This window comes from Poecile atricapillus, chromosome 9, assembly GCF_030490865.1.
Source record: "Poecile atricapillus isolate bPoeAtr1 chromosome 9, bPoeAtr1.hap1, whole genome shotgun sequence".
Lineage (NCBI taxonomy): Eukaryota > Metazoa > Chordata > Aves > Passeriformes > Paridae > Poecile > Poecile atricapillus.
In genome coordinates, this window is record NC_081257.1 from 9,916,831 (window position 1) to 9,941,026 (window position 24,196).

At 44.4% G+C, this 24,196-nt stretch overlaps 1 protein-coding gene across 1 annotated transcript in view; it reads left to right on the forward strand.

Moving 5' to 3' along the window:
• The first annotated feature begins 694 nt into the window (after positions 1-694).
• DNAH1 (dynein axonemal heavy chain 1) overlaps positions 695-24,196 on the forward strand; it is a 66,091-nt gene continuing 42,589 nt past the window's right edge. The window contains exons 1-21 of the mRNA XM_058845207.1: positions 695-736; positions 1,102-1,174; positions 3,637-3,811; positions 4,311-4,467; positions 4,990-5,122; positions 6,069-6,230; positions 6,752-7,004; positions 8,225-8,382; positions 9,227-9,438; positions 10,686-10,981; positions 11,971-12,121; positions 12,697-12,890; positions 13,755-13,980; positions 14,582-14,701; positions 15,498-15,580; positions 17,041-17,182; positions 18,268-18,423; positions 19,392-19,590; positions 21,410-21,663; positions 22,554-22,766; positions 23,471-23,635. Of these exons, the coding sequence (XP_058701190.1) occupies positions 695-736; positions 1,102-1,174; positions 3,637-3,811; positions 4,311-4,467; positions 4,990-5,122; positions 6,069-6,230; positions 6,752-7,004; positions 8,225-8,382; positions 9,227-9,438; positions 10,686-10,981; positions 11,971-12,121; positions 12,697-12,890; positions 13,755-13,980; positions 14,582-14,701; positions 15,498-15,580; positions 17,041-17,182; positions 18,268-18,423; positions 19,392-19,590; positions 21,410-21,663; positions 22,554-22,766; positions 23,471-23,635 (3,564 nt within the window). The remainder of the gene's footprint in view (positions 737-1,101; positions 1,175-3,636; positions 3,812-4,310; positions 4,468-4,989; positions 5,123-6,068; positions 6,231-6,751; positions 7,005-8,224; positions 8,383-9,226; positions 9,439-10,685; positions 10,982-11,970; positions 12,122-12,696; positions 12,891-13,754; positions 13,981-14,581; positions 14,702-15,497; positions 15,581-17,040; positions 17,183-18,267; positions 18,424-19,391; positions 19,591-21,409; positions 21,664-22,553; positions 22,767-23,470; positions 23,636-24,196) is intronic.

A 24,196-nucleotide genomic window follows, 5' to 3' on the forward strand; every position in this document is an offset into this window, starting at 1 on the left:
TTGGGTGCAGCAAAAGTAGTACTTCTCTTGTAGTCCCAGTTTACCCAAATTCTCCTGGCAGCCTTTTGAATGCTGCCACAGATCCGGGAAGCCCCTGCTGCTTAAGGAAAGCAGCTTTTCTTGTGTATACTGCTGGTTTTCCCACTCTTAAACCCATCTGGAATAATAAAGCAATCTCTTTCTCCAGGGTTAGTGAGCCATTGAGGCAGCCATGTGAGTCTGATGGCCCCCAGGCCATGAATGCAGCGGTTGGTATTGAATCAGGGGATCGAACCTTCCATGTTACCCACTCATCCTAGCAAGTCAAGGATATCCAGCACTGTGGGAGGGTGTGGAGGAGTGCCAAAGATACAGTGTGTGACAGGCTCAATGTCTTTCCACTCATAGCAAGCCCAGGGTTACGTCGCAGCATTGTTCTCCTGAGAAGATGGAGAAAGCAAGGAAGGAATTGAGGAATTTTCTGAGTAGGAGCCGTCCCAGTACCAGCAGCGAGGCTTCTGCTGATGTGCCTACTCCAGGAACCTCCAGTAGCTCAGGGGTAAGTGCAAAGAGCGGTCCTTTCTCCCACACTGTCCTGAAAGGAAAAGACTGATGGTACAGCTGGTGTGGACACGTTTAGGTTTCACCTGAGGTCCTAGCCCTTCCTTTGCTCAGAGGCCTTTATGCAAGACCTTGACCTTTACAAAGTGAAGCCATGAAGCTCATCCTGGTCAGAGTTGTGTTGCCTTCCTCCACAGTCAGTGACAGCACTGTCACAATTGCCTGGGTTTGGGATGCCTGTATGGCAGGCAGGCTTGTGGTTGTGACTGTAGGTGATATTTGGTAGTAGAACCCTCATGATTGGCTGCCTAATCAGCCCCCAGTCAACATCCTAAGCTGACATCAGGCCACATGCTGCTGGGAGATCCTCTGTCCCTGTGCACTGGGCTGAACTTTTCAGGTATTTGTATCTCTGAGCCTTTTCTGATCATTACTCACAGTCTCAGTTGCCCCTAAAGACCTGGTAAAGTCGGTCTTACAGTCACACTTTCTCTCTGTACCTCCATGATCCCCACTCACATTATGCCATGACTGTGCTCTGACACTTCCTTCACATTCCAGGGTGCTTCTGGTGGCCCCCACGTGTCCCGGTCTTTGGTGAACCAGGCAAACCAGGAGCAGCACACCCCTAATGGTAAATACACTGAGAGGGAAGGAGGTGGGGCAGGAAACTGGGCATAACTGTTAAGGTTGCCTATAGTGGGCATGTTGGGAATTAGGCTGCTGCCTCTGGGTTTGTGCTCTGCTTTCATTTTCAGTGCTCAGGAATGGTGCTGAGCTGCTTGAATATCCCATGAAAATCAAATTTCATTTAGAGGTGCAGTAAAGTGATCTGAGTGGGTGATAAAACCATCGTTCTTTTCTCCTGGATATATCTACTTCCCCCAGGGTTCAGGGTGGACTGTGCTGGTGTCTGTGGGAGTTCTGGTCCTGCTGCCAGAACACTGAATTTGCATGTGTTCTTACTGTGCATGGAGCCAGCAGTGTCCTTTTCCTGTGAAAATCATAGAATACCCTGAGTTAAAAGGGACCCACAAGGATCATCAAGTTAAACTGCTGGCCCTGTACATGACAACCCCAAAAATGGGACCTGCCTGTGAAAGCTGTATTCGGGATTTAGATATAGCCAAAATCATGGTCTTCCCTCATTTATTTGTTCTGCACCCAGCTGCACCCCAGAGTGGATTGTTCTCCATAGATGCAACAGCTCTCTGTGTGTACAGAGCTGCTGATGCCACCTGCTTACAAGAAGAACTTGTGTCATGGATGCTCAAATATAGGAACAGAGAATGGTTGAAGGTTTGCCAGCAGTCTCCTGGCCCCTGGAGCACTCCTGGGGATATGGATCATAGACTGGCAGTGGGTGGGAAGAAAATGTGTGTGTGAGAGGATTTTAGAGAAAGATGGGAACTGTATATACCACCCTCCTGTGCTTAGATGTGACATTTATTTTCATGAGTGAGGACAAATGACTGTTTCCTCAAGTGAATCTTGACAAGCTAGACTCATCTTTAACAAGTGGAGACAGAACTCTATTTATGATCTGCTGCTTCTTCAAGGGGGAAGAAGCCATCAGGTTGGAAATATAAATGCAAATGAAACACTAAGTATTGACATAAATAGTTGATAGTGCACAAAGTGCCATAATGGATGGTGCCATGGATTTGGCAACAGTGAAGTGACTAAATTGGAACAGCTGTGCTCCTTGACAACAAATACAAATCAGGGCCATTCTGTAAAGACCCCAAGCAAGCGATATGCATGAGGCTAAAGAGCTGCATTTTAGGGATTCCTCAAAATTACATTATGGACCATGCAAGTGTTTAAGAGCACATTCATGCCAGGCTAGCTGCCCTTCCTGAGGGAGGTAGAGAAAGAGAGGAGCCAGTTAGTGGCTGTTTCCTTTAGTCTCCAGGCAGACAACGTACAGCTACAAGGGTTGAGTCACGGGCCATTTAAGAAGGACAGGGCAATGACCTCTTATAGGACCCTTCCTGTACCTAACTGTCCTAAAACATGTCTGGCTTTGGCATTATTGGCTGCTCTGTGCAATTGCTTTGAAATCAAGGGTCAGGTCTATGACTCCAGAAGCAAATGCAACACAGTAAACAATTGGATTCAAAGCTTGACATTCAAAATACCCAATTCCAAACCTGACTCTTAAGTTTCTCCTTGGTAGAGTGTGAAAGTTCATCAAAGGAAAATCTCTCACTCCACTAAAATCTATTTTTAGTTCAATGCTTAGCTCTGTCTAGGGAATAGTGCTTTTTAAAGCTTGCATGCAATTACTTAATTTAGGTTAAGCTTCAAATTCCCAGTTTGCTGCTGTTCTATTATTTGCAACTTGTTTAGCAATATAAACAGTTTGGTTTATTTATGGGGTAAATGACATGGTTTAATTTCTGCCAGTTCTTGGAAATGTATACTTTTTGCTTAGTCCAAATTTCTGTTGAAAACGTTTGGCCAAATGGTGAGATTGTTGGCTGTTTAACTCAAGTTTTTCTCACACCATTGCTGAAGTGAGTGGGTGGTTTGATTGAGCAAAAGCTGAGAAGAGAGGGGTTTGTCCCAAGGTGTGAATAGGCACTTCAGGAGACAAAGATGACCTGTGCAGCTTCTTTTCCCCTGTAATATTCATAAACCCTTTATCACCACCTTGACCAAGTTCCTCCCAGCTACAACTGACTCTTGGTCTCAGGGCCCCCAGAGAGGCAGGGGGATCCCATCCCTTTCTGAGGGTGATGTGCACTAGAGACAGTAACTTGCCCACTATCATGTAGAGAGTCTGTAGCAAAGCTAGGAATGAAACAGAGCTCCTCGGAGCCAGGTCAGTGCCCTGACTCCCAAAAGTCTGCATGACAGTAATTCTCAGTGGAGGTTTCTTCTATGCCATCGTTTGGATACTGGAAAACCATAATCACATATTGTCACAGGGAAAAAAGGTCTTTCTGTTTCTAATTTGATGTCTGCTTGATTTCTCGTACAAATCTAGTGAAGTGACTTCTGCAGACAGCCCAGTAGACAGCAGAGTCCTCCTGTGTGATTTTAAAGCAGAGTAAAGCCTGGTGGTTTCAGATGTTTCTCTTTGTCTCTTAGTCACAAGATTCAAGATGCCTGGGAATTTTAAAAGTCTCCTGGATAAGCAAATGGTTGGACCATCCACTGAGATCCTCGATGAGTCAGATTTCCCTGTACAATCATTTAATCCCAAAGTGCAGATGCCTTTCAAACGGCTTCCAGGGAAAAACCCTCGGAAGGTTGAAGTAGAAAGGTAAGTAACCAGAAGATGGCTAGAGGCATCATCATGGAATGGACACAGCAGATTAGGGTGTTGATTTTTGATTTCAAGACATAGCATGTCAAAAATCCTTAAGGAAACCTTGTCCTGTAAGGCAATGGTCTCCAAAGTGGGGCGTGCATGCATTGCAGAGGGTGCAAAAGAAATTCACTGGGATACGTGAAGAAAACATGGTTTTTAAATAGTGTTTATGTCATCTTTGTGTCATTCTTTTTTTGATTTCTGGGTTTGTGTATTCTCTATAATGTATTAGTACAGTAGTACATGTATATAATTTATAGATGGGAATAACTCATCGTTCTAGGTCACTTCCACTGAATTATTTTGTGCTATAAATGAAGAAATAGACATGGATGCAATGTGTACTAAAAATGTTTTTACTGATAGGGGCGCACAGTGAAAAAGTGGAGTAGTAGTCATGGGAATGCTTACAGGCACATAAGTGGTTATTTCCTCTTCTGATGTAAACCAGGAGGAGACGGCTCTATCTCACCTTTGATATTGCTGAGCTCTTGGCCAGCAAGGGGATAGACTCCAATCAGCTGATGCCAAGGCACTATGACCCTGACAATATACCACCTATTGAGGAGAAAAAAGATACTGTGTTTCCCATCTACCTCCCATTAAAGGTAAGAGAGCACATTTGGTACTTGTGATCTGTCTCTTTGCTTATACCACAGGAGGTTTCTGAGGACACTTAGCCAGTATTGACACAACAAGCAACAAAACAAGGAAATGCTGTGGAGCTGGCTTAGGCACTGAAGGGTCTCTACAAGATGCTGGGCATCTTCTGCAGGGTACCCACAACTTCTGTCAAAAATAATAGTCCTTGAGAGTGCTCCTCCCTGGCTTCTGTGTGTCCAAAGGAAAGGTGTCTCCTGCTTCCTTCTGAACGCAGTAGTCAGCAGTATTACTGCAGGAAACCTCTCCAAGTGTTGGTCTGCTCTCCCTAGGAAAGGGCTGGAGGTACAGATACTGCTGTTTGGGAGAAGATTGTCGACCAAAGATCAGCACAGCTTTTGCACCTGGACTGATTTCCATATTTTGTAGCCCATTTAGGAATTGCATGTTGATGTTTTCCTCTTATGAAATTTTTTATTGGGTTTTCTTTTTTCTGAAGTAAATTTTAATTTCATTCGTGTCCTTTTTAGGTATTTGACAATGATGAATTTGACTGTCGAACTCCAGAAGAGTGGATCTCACTAGGACTGGAGCCAGGATCTTCTGATAGAAAGCCAGTGCCGGGAAAAGCCCTTTTACCTACAGATGATGTACTTGGACATGGTAAAACTTGAATCAGTTACTGCTCAAGTGGGGCAACACTAACAGTTACAGGCCCTTTCAGCAGAAGGGAACATGCAGATTCTGATGAGCGTAGCTCTAAGTAGCTGAAAAGCCATATCTCATTTTGACCAGGCTCAGGCAGTCAGAGCAAGAGACCAGAGATCTCACTGACTGCCAGTCCTTCCCTGGACTGTTTCCACTTTTTTTAGAAGTTGCCTTTGCCTTTGGGCTTTCCATCAGCACAGGCAAAATTTCTCTTTATTGGTGCAAAGCTATCTTCATGGAATTAGGTAATTTGCACACAGTATGTTCTGCCTGGATTTCACTGCAAGTGCAGGATCAGAAGATGAGTTCAGACAACAGTGAACCTGGGCCAAATTAAGTGACATGGACATTGTTTTCCCATCATTTGGAGCCTTGTCAATGAGAAGGCATTACTAGGTACAGTTGTACTGATGTCCAGCTGTGGCTGCAGCTCATATTAACACATCTGCAGTATCTTAAAAGCATGGGAAATAGCATCTGCAGCTCTGGATCAGCCTCCAGAGGCTTGACTGTCTGCAAAACTGAAGCATAAAGCATAAGCTCTGTGTATGCTTGGGCAGCCAGCACGTGATGGCTGAGTTCTGCTTGCAGCTGTCTTGAGGAGCACCACACCTGATCCCTTCTCAGGTTGAATGGACAGCATAATGCTGTCCTGATCTGTATCCATATTGGTATCAATAGAGATACATTTCTGTCTGGTGTGTGTGAAACATTGAAAATCCTAAGCTATAAGACCTAAGTTCATTATTTAATTGGTCACAGCAGAAACTCTGTGAGATTGACTGAGATTCAAATGAGCAAATGGATTTGACTGTGGCATCACCACTCGGATCAGGAAAGTCCATTTGGTGTAGCCTTCAGGTAAATGGACTAACCCTGTTTTAATCCTTGGCTCTCTCAGAGGACCCCAAAAGCCAGGATTTGATCTACAAGTGGATTGATGTTGGTGTTCTGGATTATGACAAGGAAACAGATCTCTACTTGGTTCATAAAACAGACAAGAAAGGTCTAGTGCGTGATGAAGAAGGGAGACCCATCCTCAATGGAGGAATAACTCCACAAGGTGTGTTTCAAATAAGGTCTTTTGGGACCTGTCATGTAGTCTGAGAGCCAGTTCATTACCCATGCTTTTCCTAGCTGGAGATGGGAAGGACACCAAGAAGTCATTTAATCCCTTTCACTGTTATCTGTCTTGATATGTGTCTGTTTAACTTGTCTGAAAAAGCCTCCAGGGAAGAGAGCTCCACATCTTAATTTGACCCTGTTTGAGGTTTTCACTTTGGAGACACCTTTCTTTTTATTCTTTCTCCCATCCTTCCTGTCTTCAAGAAGAGTAAAATATTGGTCTTTCTGGGTCAATGCCATTTTGAAAGGGAATGTGGACAGATTAAAATGAAGTACCCTTCTCTTGAAAAGTTTGAAGATGCTCTTTATCTCTCGCTGTCCTCAGCTTTGGTCCCTCATTTTGATCTCCTGCAAGCAGCCCAATTATCCTGTCTATCAAAAAGCTGCTGTTAGCACTGCAAGCCATTCTGAGTTTTGTTTTCCCTGCAGACTCTTGTAAGCTGTACTTTCATTTCCCAGGAAGAGCTCCATTGTTGCCATGTCAGTACTGGGTGCCACGAGTTTGCCTGCAGTTCCTGGCCGAGGATCCCCAGGTGTTTGCGGAGCGCGTGGCCTCTGCCGACAACCTGCGCAAGAAGACACAGGGGCTGCTCATGTACCACTTCTACGTGGACTGCATGCCCACAGAGGGGCTGGATACCATCAGTGAGAAAAGCCTGAAGAGGATGAGGCGCTTGGCTATGCAGACTCCCAAAATGAAGGATGAGAAGAGGTAAAGCATCATGTACATGTCTGGGGGCTCAGCCTTCAGTCCATAAACATTGTGGGACTTCATAGGGCTACAAAACAAGTGTCAGTGGAGGCAGATCTCACCTACCTTCCGTTCTGTGCACAAGCACACTACTCTGTTGCCCAGAGTGGCATCAGAAGTAGTCAGATGGCAGCCCCAGAGACATGTGTACAGGATGGGTGATCTGTCAGTGCTCCCAGCTGAGGTAGGTTCCATATTCAGACCCACCAAGCCATGTTTATGCCTGCAGTTATGTGGCCTTCAACAGCAAGAAGGTTGACAAAAACGACATGGCTGTCATTGCTGTCTCCCTGTGCTTTTGAGGAACAGATCAGTCATTGCTGTACTGATCTGCAGAGCACCTTCAGTGCACCGTCGTTGTCTCCAGAGACCTGGCTGTTGTCTGCTGGTGACCCTTCTACCTAACTAACAGCTGCTAAAACAAATCAAAAGATCTGCATGGGGGGAGGAAAACAGAACAGGAGATCTCCACCTGGATATAATGCAGTATCTCTTTGTGATGCAGTTCATATTGGGGAGGCATTTTAATGTCCCTGGGCTGATGAATCATGAGCCACTGGTGGTGTTGCTGGGAATCAGCCGTGACTGATTGCCTTGCTCAGAAATAGGAAGGTGTGAGGAGCTGCATGATCTGCTGGCCTGAACTGGAGCAAAGGAGAGCAATTAGTCTCTGTAAGCAGAAATGTAGGGATAAAGAAAGGTACTCTGCCTGCTTGAGGTAAAGGATGATGATTTCCTAAGGCAGGGTTTCAGCACTTATGTGAGTGTTCTGGCTGAGGAAATGGACAACAAGAGGCATTCAGCAGGAGGCAAATGAAAGGCCAGCTTGGATAGCCCAACTTTTCCAGAGCTGCCAGCTACTTTCTTTAGTTTCTTCTTTCTTCTCCTTCCCTCCATAATGTTTCTACCCAGTTGCTTTGAACTGAAAAGGCACTTAAGAAGAGGGCTACAGTCCTAGTCCTCACTCCCTGCTTGCCTCTGTCATTAAAAGTCCAGTTGATACTTTTGCTGACTGTTTCATTGTCTGCACAATTCTCCTGATGTGTTCAGTGGTAGGTGAGCTTCTGGGTTAGCAAATTTTGGAGGGAGGGAGAGAGGGGTGGAATTTGCAGTAATGATACAGACATGCATGTGCTCAAACCCATGCCATGGTTTCTCAGTGTTTCTGTATCTTGTAACAGCATGTTAGACTGTATAAGCAGCTTGGAGAAAGAAGTGAAGTTAGAGTATAAACACACCATGAACAGGATCAGCTTTGACAGAGTTGTCGCTTCCAAACCCGAGATGTTTTCTTATGTTACCCTGCCAGACAAAGAAGAGAAGGAAGCACCAGAGAAAGGTAGGGGACACAGTGAAGCAGTTTGCATTCAGTGTGGTTACCTCTTGTCTTTGATGGGATTCGTGCTTTGCTGTAGGAACTCTCAGGTTCATGGTAATGACTGGAGCTCACAAGGGGCAGCAACAGGAGATTATGTGAGACTTTTGAGTACGTCTCCCCTTTTTTAGGGTATATTTGCATGTTCATGTTACCTCACTATAATACATTGGAACTCATCAGCTAAGCTGCAGTAACTCTGCAAGTGTACCCTTAATGGCACCAAAAGTTTGGCAGTGTGATTAGTTTACCACTGTGCTGGGGCTGACTGCCTTGCCTTGCTTCCTGCTGTGCCCAGCTGGGAAGTGCCTCGGGTGTGGAAGAGGGCTCAGGCTCCTTTGGAGTCCCAAACAGGAGGAAAATGGCCCCAGTAAAAGATGGAAAGGGAGTATATTTTGTGCACTTGAATCTTCCAAAGGCAGGAAGGCCTTGAGGTGCTTCACAAGCACCTTCTTCACAGGCCTTGAGGTGTTTCACAGATGAGATGACTCAGCTGTGCCCTGGAGCCTCAGTGGTAAGTTTCTTCAGTTCCAGTGTTCTTTCTCATGGAAACTTCATGAGCCAAAGCTTTGGGAAGGTCAGGCACCAAGACAGCACCTCAGCCCCTAATGGGAGGCTGCAGCAGGTCTCTGCTGCAGAGCAGACTCTCTCTTTCATTCCAGCCCTCTGCTGAAGCTGCTGCATGATGAGGCCTGTGCATTAGAGCAGAGTCCTTTTCACAAGTGCTTCCCAAGGGGACATGTACTCTAAAAACAGAAGCTGAAATGGCTGTTGCAGGCAATGACATTATTTCTTTTTTTGGTGTTAGGGCTTGTCTCTACCCCAGATTATCCTTTTCGTAGACAACAGAGAGAATTCAACTTTGCCTCACTCCTGACCAGTCCAGAAGTCATCCACCTCCTTGCACAGGTACAAGATGAGTGCAACAAGGCAGCTGTCATGTCTCTGTTTAACACAACCATAACCAAACTTGTCTCTCTGGAGGAATTTGAAGAGATGCAGACTCAGACCTTCACTCAGGTGAGCAGAGGAGGTGTGAGGGGTGAACACATGGAGCAGCCAGCAGTGCTGTCAGTGTGTATTAGGCAGATGCAGCAGCTGCAGATTGATTTTCTGGAAACTGATGAGCTGTCAAAGGAGCTGTCATGTTTGGGGAAGGGAGGAATTTGCATGTGCCTGTCAAATTTATTTGGATATGGGGAGAATGGGCTGAAAGAGTCATAGTCCCCTGGTTAGTCAGCCAATGCTGACCGTGCTCTTTGTCATGTGTTAAACAAGTGGCCATATAGGGCTGCAGCCCCTCTTTCCTCCACCTGGTTTATACACAGATAGGAGTCCTGGTTGGCAGTCAAAAGTTTCTTTTTTCTTCTTCCTTTTATTTCTTTTTCTTTATTTCCCCATCCATCCAGCTGCAAGGCACAAGATCCTTGATTCCTCCTGAAACACTCATGAGGATAATGGTTTTTGGCACTCTATGTTCTTTATACACTTAATTAAATTACTCTGCTTGCAATGCCAATAGACAGTAGGACAAAAATTTGCAGCTCTGTGGTAATTCCCACCAGAGGATCTTCATGTCCTCTGACTGAGGGCAGCACATTGCACCCTGGATGTGGCCACATGGAGTAGCTTGCACAGGGTTGCACACTAAATCAGTGGCAGAGAGCGTGCTGGTCCTTCCCAGTCCCATGCTGTTTCAGCTAGGCAGTGTTGTCATCCACTCGGTGACTAAGGTTCTTTTATTACACACAAACAGCAAGCTGCCTGTGGAGCAGAAGTGACACTTGGTGGTATTTTAATAAATTAAAATACTGTAAACTGCTGCTGCCCTTGGCTTCTTCTGCTCTTTCTTCTCACTTGTCAAGAGAAGACAACATTCTGTCCTTTACATGCTCATCATACTGTCTATACAACTTTTTGTGAGGGACCCTGACACAGGCAGCTCCAGGGATACCACTCTATAGAAAGAGAAAAAGGAAACACGGTGAATAAAACAGAGAACAGAGCACTCCCACTTTTTAATACCAGGCTTTCTTTTTGTGGGTCTTTTGTCAGCAAAGGAGATATATGACCAGGTTCAGATGCCACATGTGGAGGAGGGGGGTTGAGAGCTATTTTTAGTTACCACAGCTCTGAGAGAACAGTTTTCTTTCACAGCAGAGAAAGGTCCAACAACCTTTCTCTGCTCCAGCAGCTCACCTTGCCATACCGTTTTCCCATCAGCCCTCGAAGGATTACTCAGCTTGCTTTTTTTTTCTTTGCCCTAGGTTCAGGAGTTTCTCAAGGATACTTGGATCGATACCATAAAGACTGCGATTAAGAGCAGCCTTAGTGATGCAGGCAAATGGTTCAACCTGGAGGAGAGTGACTGGGATGCATACCAGAGGTCCAAGCTGTGTAAGCTGATGGAGCGCATCAGATTCATGCTTCAGGACTCTCTGCGGTACCTGGTACAGAACTCGCTCAACAGCTTCACCCAGTTTGTGCTGGATGCTTGCCAGAGTGTCCTGAATTGCTCAAAGGACATGGAATGGGGAGATGACATCACCAACAGTCCCTACATGTAAGAAAGAAAGAAAAATAAGGGATGGAAAGAGCAGAAAAGTGTAGTCTTTTTAACTACTGTTCTGCAAGCAAGCTTTGCTCTGTATGGGGCCTTTAAACTGGGCAGTTTTCCCTAATCCTCCACCTGACATGTTCACTGGAGCATGGAAGAAGGACACAGAGCTGGCTGCTCTGTTAGTGCAGCTTTCCAGCTGATGTTAGTGATATGGAGCAGCCCATCAGAAGCAAGGTCTGCTGTTTTGATGTACTGTTCTAAAAATCAGCCACCTCCAGCATTCTTGGGGGAGCAGATTGTTACTGCTAGCTTTTTCTGGATGCCAGGAGCATGGATGCTTAATTCCATTCTTAAATGAAACCTCAGAATTAGAATCTGGCCTGGGATCTCTAAAGAACACCAAATTTAGGTTATCACAGTGCCTAAAATTTTATTCCACTGGGTATTGATTTAAGGATTTTTGCTTTTTGTGGTATCAAAGAAGGAACACTTAGAAGTGGAAAGCCAGAAGAAAAGAAGAAAAAAGCCCTGCCACTCACATGAGGCCTCTTACCTTTAAATCAGTGGAAGTCTTGACACTGACTTCAGCTGATCCTGAGCCATGCTGGTCACATGCAAGATTGAGAAATACTAATCTAACTTCCAGAAGCTGCATTTTAAAGGTATATTGGAGATACTGAATGCCCAGTTTGAAGAGCACCTGCAGTTTTTCTGTAAAGAAGCTCCAATTCTCAAGATAAGGTTATGACTTTTGGGGATCCTGATATGTCATGATTGATGGTTCCTTCACCTTTGATAAAAAAAGGGTTCTCAGTGTCTTTACTGTTAAATTGAGAACACAGTGTATTATATCTTCATCTGCATGAGACAGTCCTCTCATCTGCTTTCCTTTCCTGTGCAGAAGGCATTTTAGTATCAGCACCAGACCAATACAGTTGTGTATCATATTCTCAAAAAGCATCCCTGTTCTTTCTTATCTCTTCCCACCACAGGCCTCAAAGGAATCCACTCTTTGTAACAGACATTGAGCTAGACAGCAGTGGCATCCTCTTCAGCCCCTCTGTGGAGAGCTTTGAGACATCCCTCATTTCTCTATTCGACAATGGAATCCTGGCAACTCACAGTATCCCACAGCTGGAGCAGGTGAACACTTCTGCATCAACAGTGATACAGCTGAGCACGTGTCAGTGCACTGCAGCTCAGCACAGACACCCCTGAGCTTGTACTGAGGGAGAGAGGTGCAGAAGTGGGTACTTGGGAATTCAGTTAAATTCATCTGGGCACAGCACTGTGCTAATGCAGTTCTATTCTGATAGGATTTCTTCAATCTCCCCAGCCTTGTAGCTCTTTTCTCTGGTTGTCCTTTCTGCTTTGGTGCTACAGGTTCTGTGGACACATGGACGCTCTGGTTGCCCCTAGTGCCTGATGGCTGGTAAAAGCAGACTCATAACAGAAATAAGACTCTTTCCAATTCCATTTGATGCAATTTTCTTCTGCATATACATCTTTCTGTCTGCTACTGTGAAAGCCCTGTCTCCCTAGATCCTCATTCTTTGGGGAGGAGGGCACATAAAACTGATAAAGCAATTCCTGACACAGTGTAGAAGTGTGGACTGCAGGAGTTCCCGAAGGTGCCACCAGGGATTGCTTTGCCCCTCTCCTGAGGAGGCACAGTTAACTCTGTTTGTACTGAAAGACCTCTCTCCTTCCTTTTCCAGTATGTGTTGGAGAACATGGAAATCACAGGCAGCCCCATGCTGGGATCTGTGGGTTTGCAGGAGCCAGAAGTGGAAGAGCTGCGTGAGGCTGTGCGCTCTGCCATTCAAAAGACTCGGATCCCTCTCCAAGCGTATGGCAGGAGATATGAGAAGTTCTTAGAGATAAATAACAATGACATCAAGTACTTCCTAAAGTAAGTGGCTTCTGACAGAACCCCTGTGACCCCAATGACAAGCCTTTGTGGAAGCTGTTGTGTGGATGTGCTGATGGGAGAGTGTGGGGCTGTTCTGAGACCACGTGCTCAGATGTGAGATCAGGCCCCTGTCAGAGGCTGCCTTCAGTCATGGGCGACAGTCCATGCTTTTAGAGGACATTGGTGGTGGCACTGGGAATTTCTTCCTGTCTTTGACAGCAGTCACATTCCTGTCATGCTTGTCAGTGTAATTGGAGATATTAATGGCCCTAAAAATGAATCATCCTGTTTGAGAATCCAGTTAGCATACTTGACTCTGACCTCCTTCATATAGTGTCTGCTCAGGCTGATAGCATTCTGTAGAAAGTAATGTTTTCTTTTGTTTCAACCTCATTGTTTTCATTGCCAAAACTCTTTGCACCTATTCTGTCCTTTAGCCTCTGTTACTTTAGTGGACTTCTGTTTAGGTCATATGTTTTCTCCAAACAGTGGGAATTAAGCCCTTTTTTATTCCAACTTAATCAATTTACAAATCCCATCTAACAAATTCCCGTCTCTCCCTGGAATACATTGAAGTGCCTACCCTCCCCTGAAGTGCCTCCTGATCTTGCCCTGTTTACACCAGTGCTTTTATTTTGTCTCTCCCTCTCTTCTTGCCATATTTCTTTCCTCTTTCATCTATTTTTTCTACTCCTTTTCTGCCGCTAAAATACTTTGTGCTCTTATTCCACTCCGCACCTATTGTATAAATGTATGCCTTAGTAATTTAATTTCTTTATCCTCTGAGTGGATACAAACAGCCTAGATGCTCAAATATTCTTAAGGTCTGCACTGCCATTTTTTTGTTGGTGTTTTAATTTATAGAGACTATGAAGAGCAATTTCCACCTACCCAGGAGGTGATGAAGATAGTAAGCATGTACTTGTCTGAAAAGGAGACCCTGGACCACATTCTACCTAGTTCTATTATCATTGGCCCCTTTCAAGTCATGATAGAACATATTAGGCATAATCTCTCTGATAAACACAAAGCACTTGCCACTGCCATGTTGGACATGCTGGCTAAAACCCTCCATTCACAGGTGCAGAAAGTAAGTTATCTGGTTCAATGGATTATCTGTCTTGTCTTGTCTTGTCTTATCCTTCTGCTTTTGAGGTTGCTGTGTTTTTGTGAAATGGCCAGAAGGCCACATTAATGAGGATATTTTAAAGATCACTCTGGGCTGATTATTTAAAATTATAGGGGACATATGCAAACTCAACCAAAGGAAGTATTAAATATATTTAATAAATTACTTGCCTGAAAGCTGTAGCTCTTGAGATGAAATTCTTCAAGACCTTGGCATCTTAAAAAAGTGTGTTAGTGGATTGAAAAATCTGTCTAGTAGACAACTGGAAAGTCCTGCTTCCTCTGAGGAAAACTGAAATATAGGTAATTGCCTCTGCCAGCTGGTTGTCTAAATCTGTTATTAACATCATTTCCACTATATACCTGCAGTTCTTCTTCCTCTTTTTTTGGCAGTCTCATTCTGTTTGAGCACAAATGAGATGGATGGGAAAGGAAAAACAGGGCCGTGTACTCATCACTTAGACCACCTTCAGAATGGGAAGTGGGTGGATCAGGGCAGGTTTCCCAGTTTGTCTGTTAGCAAATGGTGACTTTTTGATGGTCTTTGCTATGTCCTGCTGTAGATCTGTGAAGCATATGAAACCATCAGCATCAAAATGCATGAGAAACCGAAGAACATTGAGGAGCTGGTTGAGCTGCGGGACTGGCTGAAGGGAGTGCCTGAGCAGCTGGCAGTGCAGGAGGTAGGGCAGGCTCTCCTTTGGACAGGGACATCAAGGGAAGCGAGGAGGAAATTTGTCAATGTAATGTGTGGTGTCTCAGAAGCAGAGCTCTTTTTTTTTACTTGCATGTCTTTGTGTGCAATGCCACGAGATTCCTGGCTTTGTATTTTTATAATTCCTAAGATTTGTATTTTTAAATACATATATCATAAATTTAAATCTCTTTGCAAAACAAAATAGCAGTTAAAAATCTTGCCTAAAATACTTATGTATGCATTTTGCTGTCTTCATTATCCACTCTGCATTTGTGTACTGAATAGCTATCTTCTAAAAATGAATGCTGTTTTTTAAAGAAAATCTTTCTGTTACCCAGTGCTCAAATTGCTGTTAATATATTTTTTCTAATAGGACATTTTAGCGCTGAGTTATTGCAAAGTTATTTGAAGTGTAAGTCTTTTCCCAGCTGAACAAATGGGGAACAAAGGCATCAAGCTGTAAGCTGACTCGTCCATGCCAATGAGGGAACCTGGAGGATAACCTAAAACACTCGATTTCTGTCCAGCGCTTTATCCACTAGGTCACACTTCTTTTCATTCCCATAGAACAGAGGGTGATGATGGCATGATCGTTCACAGAACAAGGGGTTGTAAATCCATTCCCACTGTTCACACAGTACAGAAGCAGCCCACATCACATTAAGCTTGTGTGACTAACGCTCTTCAAAGGCACCTCATGAAAATGAGGTGTACACCAGAGACTTGGAATCAGCATGGTCTAAAGGTGTCTACTTTTTTTCTCTTTCTCTCACCCTGTGCAGCAACTGATTGAGGAAGTCATGGAAGATTACAAGGTCATGGACGACTTCCTTTACAATCTTACTGAAGAAGATTTCACTGACAAGTGAGCACAAGGCATTTCTGCCACTGTCAAAGTGGGACTCTGCAGCAATTACCATTCTCAGTGCTTCAGGGGCCATGTGTCTATCAAGGGCTCCTGCAGAACTTTTAAGTGTCTCTCAGGCTATATGAGCACTGAATTCTTGAAATGAAGTTTGTAGACAAGAAGTGTGGGTTCATGCTGCCTTCTGGCCTGGGGCAAGGCAAACTGGTAGCTATTAACCTGTTAAACATAGTAAAACCCTTTTCTCTGGGTGTTTGGGTTTTTTTGGTTGTTGGTTTGTTGGGTTTTTTTGGAGGGCGGGGGTGGTTTGAGACATTGTCAAGGTCTCAAAGCGCACCATTTAGTCTGTGCCTGAAACTAAATGAGCAGTTCCAAGATAGGAGCACTCCCAGGGTTTTCTTAAGACTAGAAAAGAATTTGAACCCTTATTATTACTGCAGTTCTTCTCCAAGCATCCTCCTCTTACTTTTATTATTCCGATTGCGGCCTGAGTATGCCCCAATCGCAGGGTCAGTTTACAAACACAGCTACAAGGCTTCTAAAGCTTGCTCAGCCCAGGGAGAACTTCTCTTATGACATGTACTTGGTCCAGTATGTCTGCAACCTGAGTTAGTCTCTGCAGAGTTCTTCTGAAACTAGAAACATGGGGTGCAAGGTGCAAAAACCCCACAGAAGCTGCAGGAAAGCAGCTCAGCCCTAGGCCAGCTTGGAACAGGTGTGGCTGTATTCCCACTGCCCAGACCTGCCACGGGCAGGACAGGTAGGAGATGGCTGCATCCCCAGGTGCTGGGAGGGGTGTGGGCTCCAGTGAGTGTAATGTGCAAACCTTTACCTGGCATTGCACACAGGCTGAGGGTCCGAGTGGAGGCACTAATGGGTGGGCTATGGCTGAGCAAGAACCAAGAAACCTGCCTTAGCGTGAGCAGCCAATTTGTGCAGCCTTTCCTGGATCTACAACACTCTCCCCAGGGCACTCTGCAGAATCCAGGGCTTCCCTGTATCTGGGTTACTCTGGCCCCTCACTGCCCTGCTTAACAGGAGACTGGCTTTTTCAGTAGCCCTGAAAAGCCATAAGCCGAGACTCTGACCCCATTTTTTTTCAGTTCCTTGCAAATACATTCAAAGACAGACATTCCCTCTGGATGCCAACTGTTATTTTGCTGTCTCCTAGCTTTTCAGCAGCGTAGTGGATTTGTTCCTTTTAAAAAGGCCCTCCACTTCTCCCCGGCTCTCTCCAGCTGAATAGGCTAGTCACGAGGACTGCATATCAACAAGACAAGCTGGAAAAAAATGTTTTGTTGAAACCACATGTGTTTCTGTTGTTGTAAAGCCTCCTTGTTTGGTGGGATTTGGCTTTCTCGTTCTGTTATTTTCAGCATTTCAAACATATGCTCAAAAAGCTTGTCTCTTTCTCCTATTTTCTTTTCCCCCATTTGTTTTCTTGTATCATGTGAGTGCAGGTGGACTGCCAGTTACTGGCCAGTGAAAATGTCTATGGACTCAGAGTCCATTCGGCTCCAGCACATAGAGGATGAGGAAAGATTTCGCAAAATGCAGATTGCAGATCAGAAGGAATTTCAAGACAAACTGGAGGAAATGCAGGTATTGAGCCCCTGACAATGAACTGTCCCTAGAAGGGGGTCTTGAAGCTCTTGTGGTCAGCCAGGTGGGGAACTTTCAGATGAGATTTTACTCAGATGAGTTTTGAGGTGAATATGTTGTTAGACCAAATATTAACACACCCTCCCTTGGTTTTTTGTTGGCTTTTGATTAAGAGTTTCCTTTTTTGTGTGAAAGACTCTGCAGAAATACTCATTTTTCATTGAGAAGATGTTTATACAGTGTTCCAATTCTTGGTGCTCAGGCAACACGGGCACCTCCTTTTTCTTTCTTGTGTACTCAGTTCCCTGCAGAGCATCTCCTGTAATGCGCTGCCATCAAGGGGGAAAATACAGCATTCAGCCATGGAACTCATCTTGTGGGAAAAGACCCTGAAATAAATGCAGACTTTTGGAGCTGAGATACCTCTGATGTCTGCTAAAACAGTCTGAGTTTATTTTTTCCTCAGAAAGTCTTTTCATTCAGGGGAAAAAAGCCATTTTAGAAAGGTGGAATCACTGACCTAGATTTTCTTGGAAACAGGTTCCCAAAATGATAATATCCCAACACTGGATCAAAAAACCCAAACAAATAAAAACAAACCCACACAAAATAGCAAAGCAAAATCCAAATCAAACAAACAAACCCAAGCTACCGAAACAAAACACAAAATTTATTAGAGAAGCTCTAGATATGTGTTGTTAAACAATGCTTGGAAACACACTGAGTGACTAGTAGAGCTATCATTTGCACTTTACTGGTTCTGTAACAAATATCAGTATAAATTCAGCATCAAATTTGGGCACAGACTTATTGTTCCTATTCCTTGGGGATTTAACTACTGTCACAAAGAAGACAAGCAACTGGTCATCACATTTACAGTTTCCTCCACCTGACCAGTGGTTATTGCTTCTCCTCACCCCTTTCATCACAGTCTAAACAGAAGTGAAATTGGTTTGGAGGAGATGAAATCATAAGCATAAAAATCTTGCCTTTGAATGTAACAAAGAGCACACCAGGAAGCTGATATCTCTAGAAGCAGCACACAGCTTCAGAATCCAAATTTATGCCTGCCTTTTCTCTTCCAGCTGACTGTAGGTGGATTTTCTGTCCAGTCAGACGTTAACCAAGCCCATGAGCTGGCTGAAGATGCAAGGGATGTCCGGAAGAAGCAGAAGGAGCTTCAGGAAATGGCAGTTCTCTACAACAACAGGGAAAGACTCTTTGGCATCAGAGTTACTGATGTAAGTGTCAGGTCCTGTACCTACAGGACTCTGATCTTTGTTGGGATTTCTAGGCGGCAGGTAGAGCAAATAATGAGATGTAGTTCCTCAGGAAGGAATCCTTCATGCTGTTTTGGTTTATCTGGGGAACTGTTCCTCAGTCCTGTAGATTGACTACACTGCTTCATCGCTCCTCTGGGCTGCAGAAGAGCTGATCCTAGGCAAATGTGGAAGGTTGATCAGGATCTGATATTTCCACTTCTGTGAGAGACTTTGGATGCCCACAGTGACATCTGAGGGATGTTCACGAGGAGAAATTGGCTGGGGAAGGTCTTGAAGCAGCAGTTAGGATGCATCCATTTCTCTAAGGCTGTTGCTGCAGGTCTATAGGTGTGAATGCGAGTGGTTGCATAGTGGGTGCTGGCAGCTGGCTGGGCTTGGAGCGTGGTGTTCTCCTAAAGCAACAGTTTATATAGTTGCAAACACTCATTTTGCTTGTAGCTGCTCAGCTGCCAATGAGTCATTGTCATCCACATCCAGCCAAGCCTGGCTGCAGACCAGAAGTGGAGTTCACATGATGATCCTTTCTTACCCTTCAGTCTGTGGTTACTTCTCCTTCCCTGTAAGGAGCCAAGTTTCGATATGATGTGTGGTGTGTGCTTTCACTGATGGTGTGTGGCCTGTCCATCAAAATCTCCTCATTCTGCAGGAGAGCTTTGTAGAGGCAAGTGGAAAGAGTGCTTTCCATGCCACACACATGGTGCAGGCACAGCTCCACTGGATGTATGTTGGTTTTTGCTGGTTTCTCTCCCTTGGAATACATATTGTTGGCCCAGGAGAAGTCTGATATATCCTCCTGGAATACATGTTTTCTCATTGCTGGCTTCAGATTCAAAAAATAGGTGGGTTTTTTGGCCTTTTGACATGTAAGCTGTTGTTTGGACCTGAATACACTTGTTGCTTATGTTGTTTTTCATCTCTTTCTAAAGTACAGTGGGGTGTCCAGGATGATTAAGGAGTTCCAGCCATACTATGATCTCTGGACTACAGTGTCAGACTGGATAAAGTGGAACGAGAGCTGGATGAATGATTCTCTCCTTAAAATTGAGGCAGAGGAGCTAGAAAAGAATGTCAATGACTCTGTTAAGACCATGCAGAGATGCGTGAAGCAGTTCAAGGATTCACCAGGTAGATGCACAGTCTGGGGAAAGGAAGTTGGTGCATACCAGCATTTTGATGTGAGGCATGTCACAGAGTGCTCTAAACAGGGATTGTGGGGATGTCACACGTGTATTAGAGACAGCTGGGAAAATGCTAGCAAAGATATTTTCCGCTTTTTTTTCCTGAAACTATGATGATTCACATCTAGATACTAGTTAGATGCTTGAAGCACCAGCCTCCCTCTGATGTTGCGGTTAGCATTTACTCAAATATATATATATATATAGATAGATGAAGATATACATATAAATATAGATATATAGATATATATAGTGCAATAATCCAGGCTAGTCACAGAGAGTTACTATATAGCCCACTGGCTAGACATGTGGGTTTAAGCCCTTGTGCAAGTCAGGAAGCAAGGGAACTTGAATCTGGGTCTTGCAGGTGCTGTTTTCTTGGCCAATCTTGTTTTCTTTATTGGCCAGTGCATTTAATGGCAAGCCAGAAGAGGTTTTGATTTTGTTATGAATAAAATGAAATTATCTCTGCAATGTAATAACAATTTTCCTTCTTGCCTGAATGTGTGTGAAGTTTAGATGATTGTGCTCAGCCCTTGCAATTCACATGAAGGTCTTTTGACCATTTCTCCTAATAAAGCTGAAACTGAGACTTCGGTTGTAGCTTAACTTGCCATTCCCTGATTCTCAGAGATGTGTTGGTCATTCTTTAGAGCGAATTCTAAAATCTCCTGCCAGATGGCTTAGATTGAAATATAGTTTTGCTGTGGGTGATTTTTGATTCATCCTTTTAAACTTGAACTTGCTCTTAAACAATGCCATGAATCAGCCCCAATGGAGGAGGTGATGAGTGGATGCGTGAGTAACTATGAATCACTATGATAAACAGAAATACTAAGAATACCTGCTTATGTTCATTGCAATATTCTCTGGTGCCTGGTATTATTTAATATAAACATATTTGTTTTGTCCTTGAGTCTGGCTTGCCTTTGCATATCCCCAGCAGAGAGCGCGAGGTGGTCACATCTTTGCTGTGAGCGCGCAGTGCAGCTATGCAGGTGCAATAAAAGGGGGCACATGCTGAAGCCAGATTTCAGAAAGGAAGCAAGTCCCATGTCCTTTACCTACCCCTTGTTTTACTCACAGAGTAGCGCAAGCTGAAAAAAAAGGGAGGATGTGAACAGTGCAGAGACTTTCTAGGATTCCCCCAGAGAGAAAAGCCCTTTCCCTCACTTTGTCCTTCATATGAGGCACAAGTACGATTGTCTCTAGTGTGGCCATAGGCTGGCAGGGCCTGTTCTGCACACTTTCCATTTCCTGACTGGGATCCCAGCCTGCTTCTAACTCCTTAGTGTCCATCTTCTATTGAGGATGATGTTAGCTGTGGTGTGAGATAAATTAAAATGGAGTTTTGTTAAGAAATGAGTATCTTGAAATGATGACTGAGACTTCCAAAATATCTACTGGCAGATGATCATGCTTTAGTCCATATTAAGAAGTTAAATTTGTCTGCTTCTCTTCATCTGGTGAGCTCTAGCCTAAGGCACACTTCTGCTTAGCATGGGCTTGCCTGTAACAAGCTTTTGATAACAGGCAGATCTGCTTCTTGGGAGCAGGCTTGAATCCTGGCTTGAATAATGGCCATGTAGAGAGAGCCTTCAGATCCTCCTTACTTTAACCTGCATTTGCCAGTGCTCTCTCCTGCTGCTTACCTACCCCATACCATGTGACTGCATACACACCAGGCTTTAGCCAGCTTCTAGAAGTTCCTTAAGGCAGCTTCCTCACACACTGTTTTGCTGATGTTCTGTTTTTCTCCCTGAAAGACTGCCAGAGCGTCGCCATGAGCTTTCGCGACAAGATGGATGATTTCAAACAGTACGTGCCCTTAATTCAAGGGCTGCGCAATCCTGGGATGAGGAGTCGGCACTGGGAGATGCTGTCAAACCAGGTTAAGGCCGGTGTCGAGCTGGAGCCCAGCATGACATTTGGTCGCTGCCTGGAACTGAACCTGCAGGACCACATGGAGAGTGTTCTCAAAGTAGCTGAGACAGCCAGCAAGGAATACGCCATCGAAAATGTGAGAAGAGAGGACTTGTTGTGTCTGTGCTTGCTTCTCAAATAGGCTTCTGTTGAGCAGGCAGTCATTGCCTTGGGTGATGTTCCTCTTGTCCCAGAGCATTAGACACATTCTGCAGCACAAGAAAGAAGGTTGCTGTCCTTACAGAAGGAAGCAATGGCCACACAACTGGGTTCACACAGTAGAAGAACTTACTCTGTGTAGAATTTCAATTGTGGCATTAACAGCTCTGCCTTATGGTTATGTTGATCCACTGTTTGGATCTCATTCCGCACTGTGGGATTAGTGACTGGTTAAGTTAAAATAAATTGATTGTCTGCACTCTGCCATTCAAATGTTATGTCAGGGGGATTAGGGACTGGGAATGGGGATGGTAAATCCTTTAAACCAGTAAACGTGCCGGGAAACCTTTCTAGCTCTGGAGATTCATAGATTAGATGGTCTTTCAGCTTCAGTTCATCAGTTCAGATGTGATCTAAGATGGTCTTGACCTTCTGGCAGCTCTTGTTCTCTGAAATCTCAGGCAAGTTCCCAATGGATAGTTCCCCTTTTGACAAAGCTGTCATTAATCATAGTCATTAACAATCCCTTTGCTGGCAGCCTCTGTGCATCTAGAGCATAAACAGGCCTGGAGGTGAAATTGCCATTTTTTTCCCTCAAGGTGTTTGTTTCAGCACTGGTGTTGAGGTGTTGAACCTGTGGACAATGCAGAGGAAATGTGCTGTTGCTGACTGTATCTTGCATAAAATACACAGCTGCAGTTTCCAGTGGAATCCAAGAGCAAAAATCTGTCATTTTCTAGAGAGTGGCCTTAAGAAAGTTGTGGAAGCTGGCATAACCATTTGTACAGCTTGTATCTGAAAATTAAATTACTTGTCCCTCTGTTCCAGGCACTCAACAAGATAGAGATTGAATGGAAATCTGTTTCATTCATTGTGACACTTTACAAAAACACAAAAACCTATATTCTGAAAAGCACCGATGACATTTCTCAGCTCCTAGATGATCATATTGTCCTGGTTCAGAGCATGTCTTTCTCACCCTTCAAGAAACCTTTTGAGGAAAGGATGAACATGTGGGAAACTAAGCTGAAGATGACACAGGTACTGATTTTTAGCCACACACGTGTGGTGAAGACAGGCAGCTGGGTTGTGCTGCCATGCTTGAATGTGGACACTGTGCAGTTGCTGCTGGGAACTGAAAGGGCAATTATCAAGAGAGTGTCAGTCTTTAGGGAAGAATAGGGCCTGTGGAAGCCCTCTGACTCAAGGAAAGTAATGCAGCCCTTTTGCTGCCTATTGCAACATGTTTTGGTAGGGCCAGAACTTTCCTATTGCTGTGAGTAGTGTTACTGGTCTCTCTAATCATACTGTACTGAGTGGACCTCACAGATTCTTACAGACCCTGTGAAATCCATGCTAATCATCCACATCTCAGTGTAGGAAAGCAGGTGTAGGAAGACTGCTGTTTAAGCAGGATTTGGCAGACTGTGCCAGCACTTGCTCATCAAACCAGGAGCTCCCAGCAGGACTCTGACAAAATAGCAGTGCTGCAGGAGAAAAGTTACAAAACTTTTGAAAAGGGGAGTGCTAAGAAGTTGTTAATTATTTGGAAAGGAAATTGCAGTTCCTGATCCTGTAGGTAGATTTTAGAAGTATAGAAAGTGTAAGTGCAGCATCACCTCTTTTTTTTTTTCTTTTTTTTTTCCCTTTCTTGTTTTTTTAAACATGTTCTGGTGCAGTTTGGATGGTTTTGTTGAACAGGTTCATAGCATGGTGTCCTGATATGCTTTTCTGCTTCTCACTAGGATGTCCTAGAGGAGTGGCTGAACTGTCAGCGCTCTTGGCTCTACTTGGAGCCAATCTTTAGCTCAGAGGACATCAAAAGACAGCTCCCAGTGGAAAGCCAGCGCTACAACACTGTGGATAAGGATTGGAGGCATGTCATGAAAAAAGCCAATGCAAACCCTGAGGTATGTGCCCTGATGAAAACCAGTGCAGGCATCTCAAACACCTCGAAGCTGTGCTCACACAAGGACTGTGTCTTTGAGTCACTGTTTTTATAATGGTGTGGACATAAGCAGCACTGTATTAACTGTGTAGCCTTGTCCAGGGCATTGTGCTGGGTTTCTTTTCTCGGAATTTGGCCTTTTTTTCTCGTGCCTGAATGGACGGAGCCATTCCCTGTAGTGCCTTCCACCAAAGTCTCCACCCCACCAGATTCCTCCTCCGCTACACACAGACACCCTGCCTCCTATGACTCTTGTAACATGCTGTGGTTGTAATCAATCCTCCCTCAAGACTGATTCTCTTTTAGAACCATTATTTTTGCCTATTTTTTGTGTCCTGATGATAGTGCTCTACTCTCTTCTGTTATCCAGTCTCCATTTCCCAGAACTCCTTCACCACTTGTATTCTGTATTACAAATGCTGGTATTTAGGGGAACCCAGAAATGCTTGTCTCCATAAGGGCTGTTTACCCTCCTTTCCCACAAAGCTTACACCTCTCCAGATCCCTGAGAATTCCTGCAAAT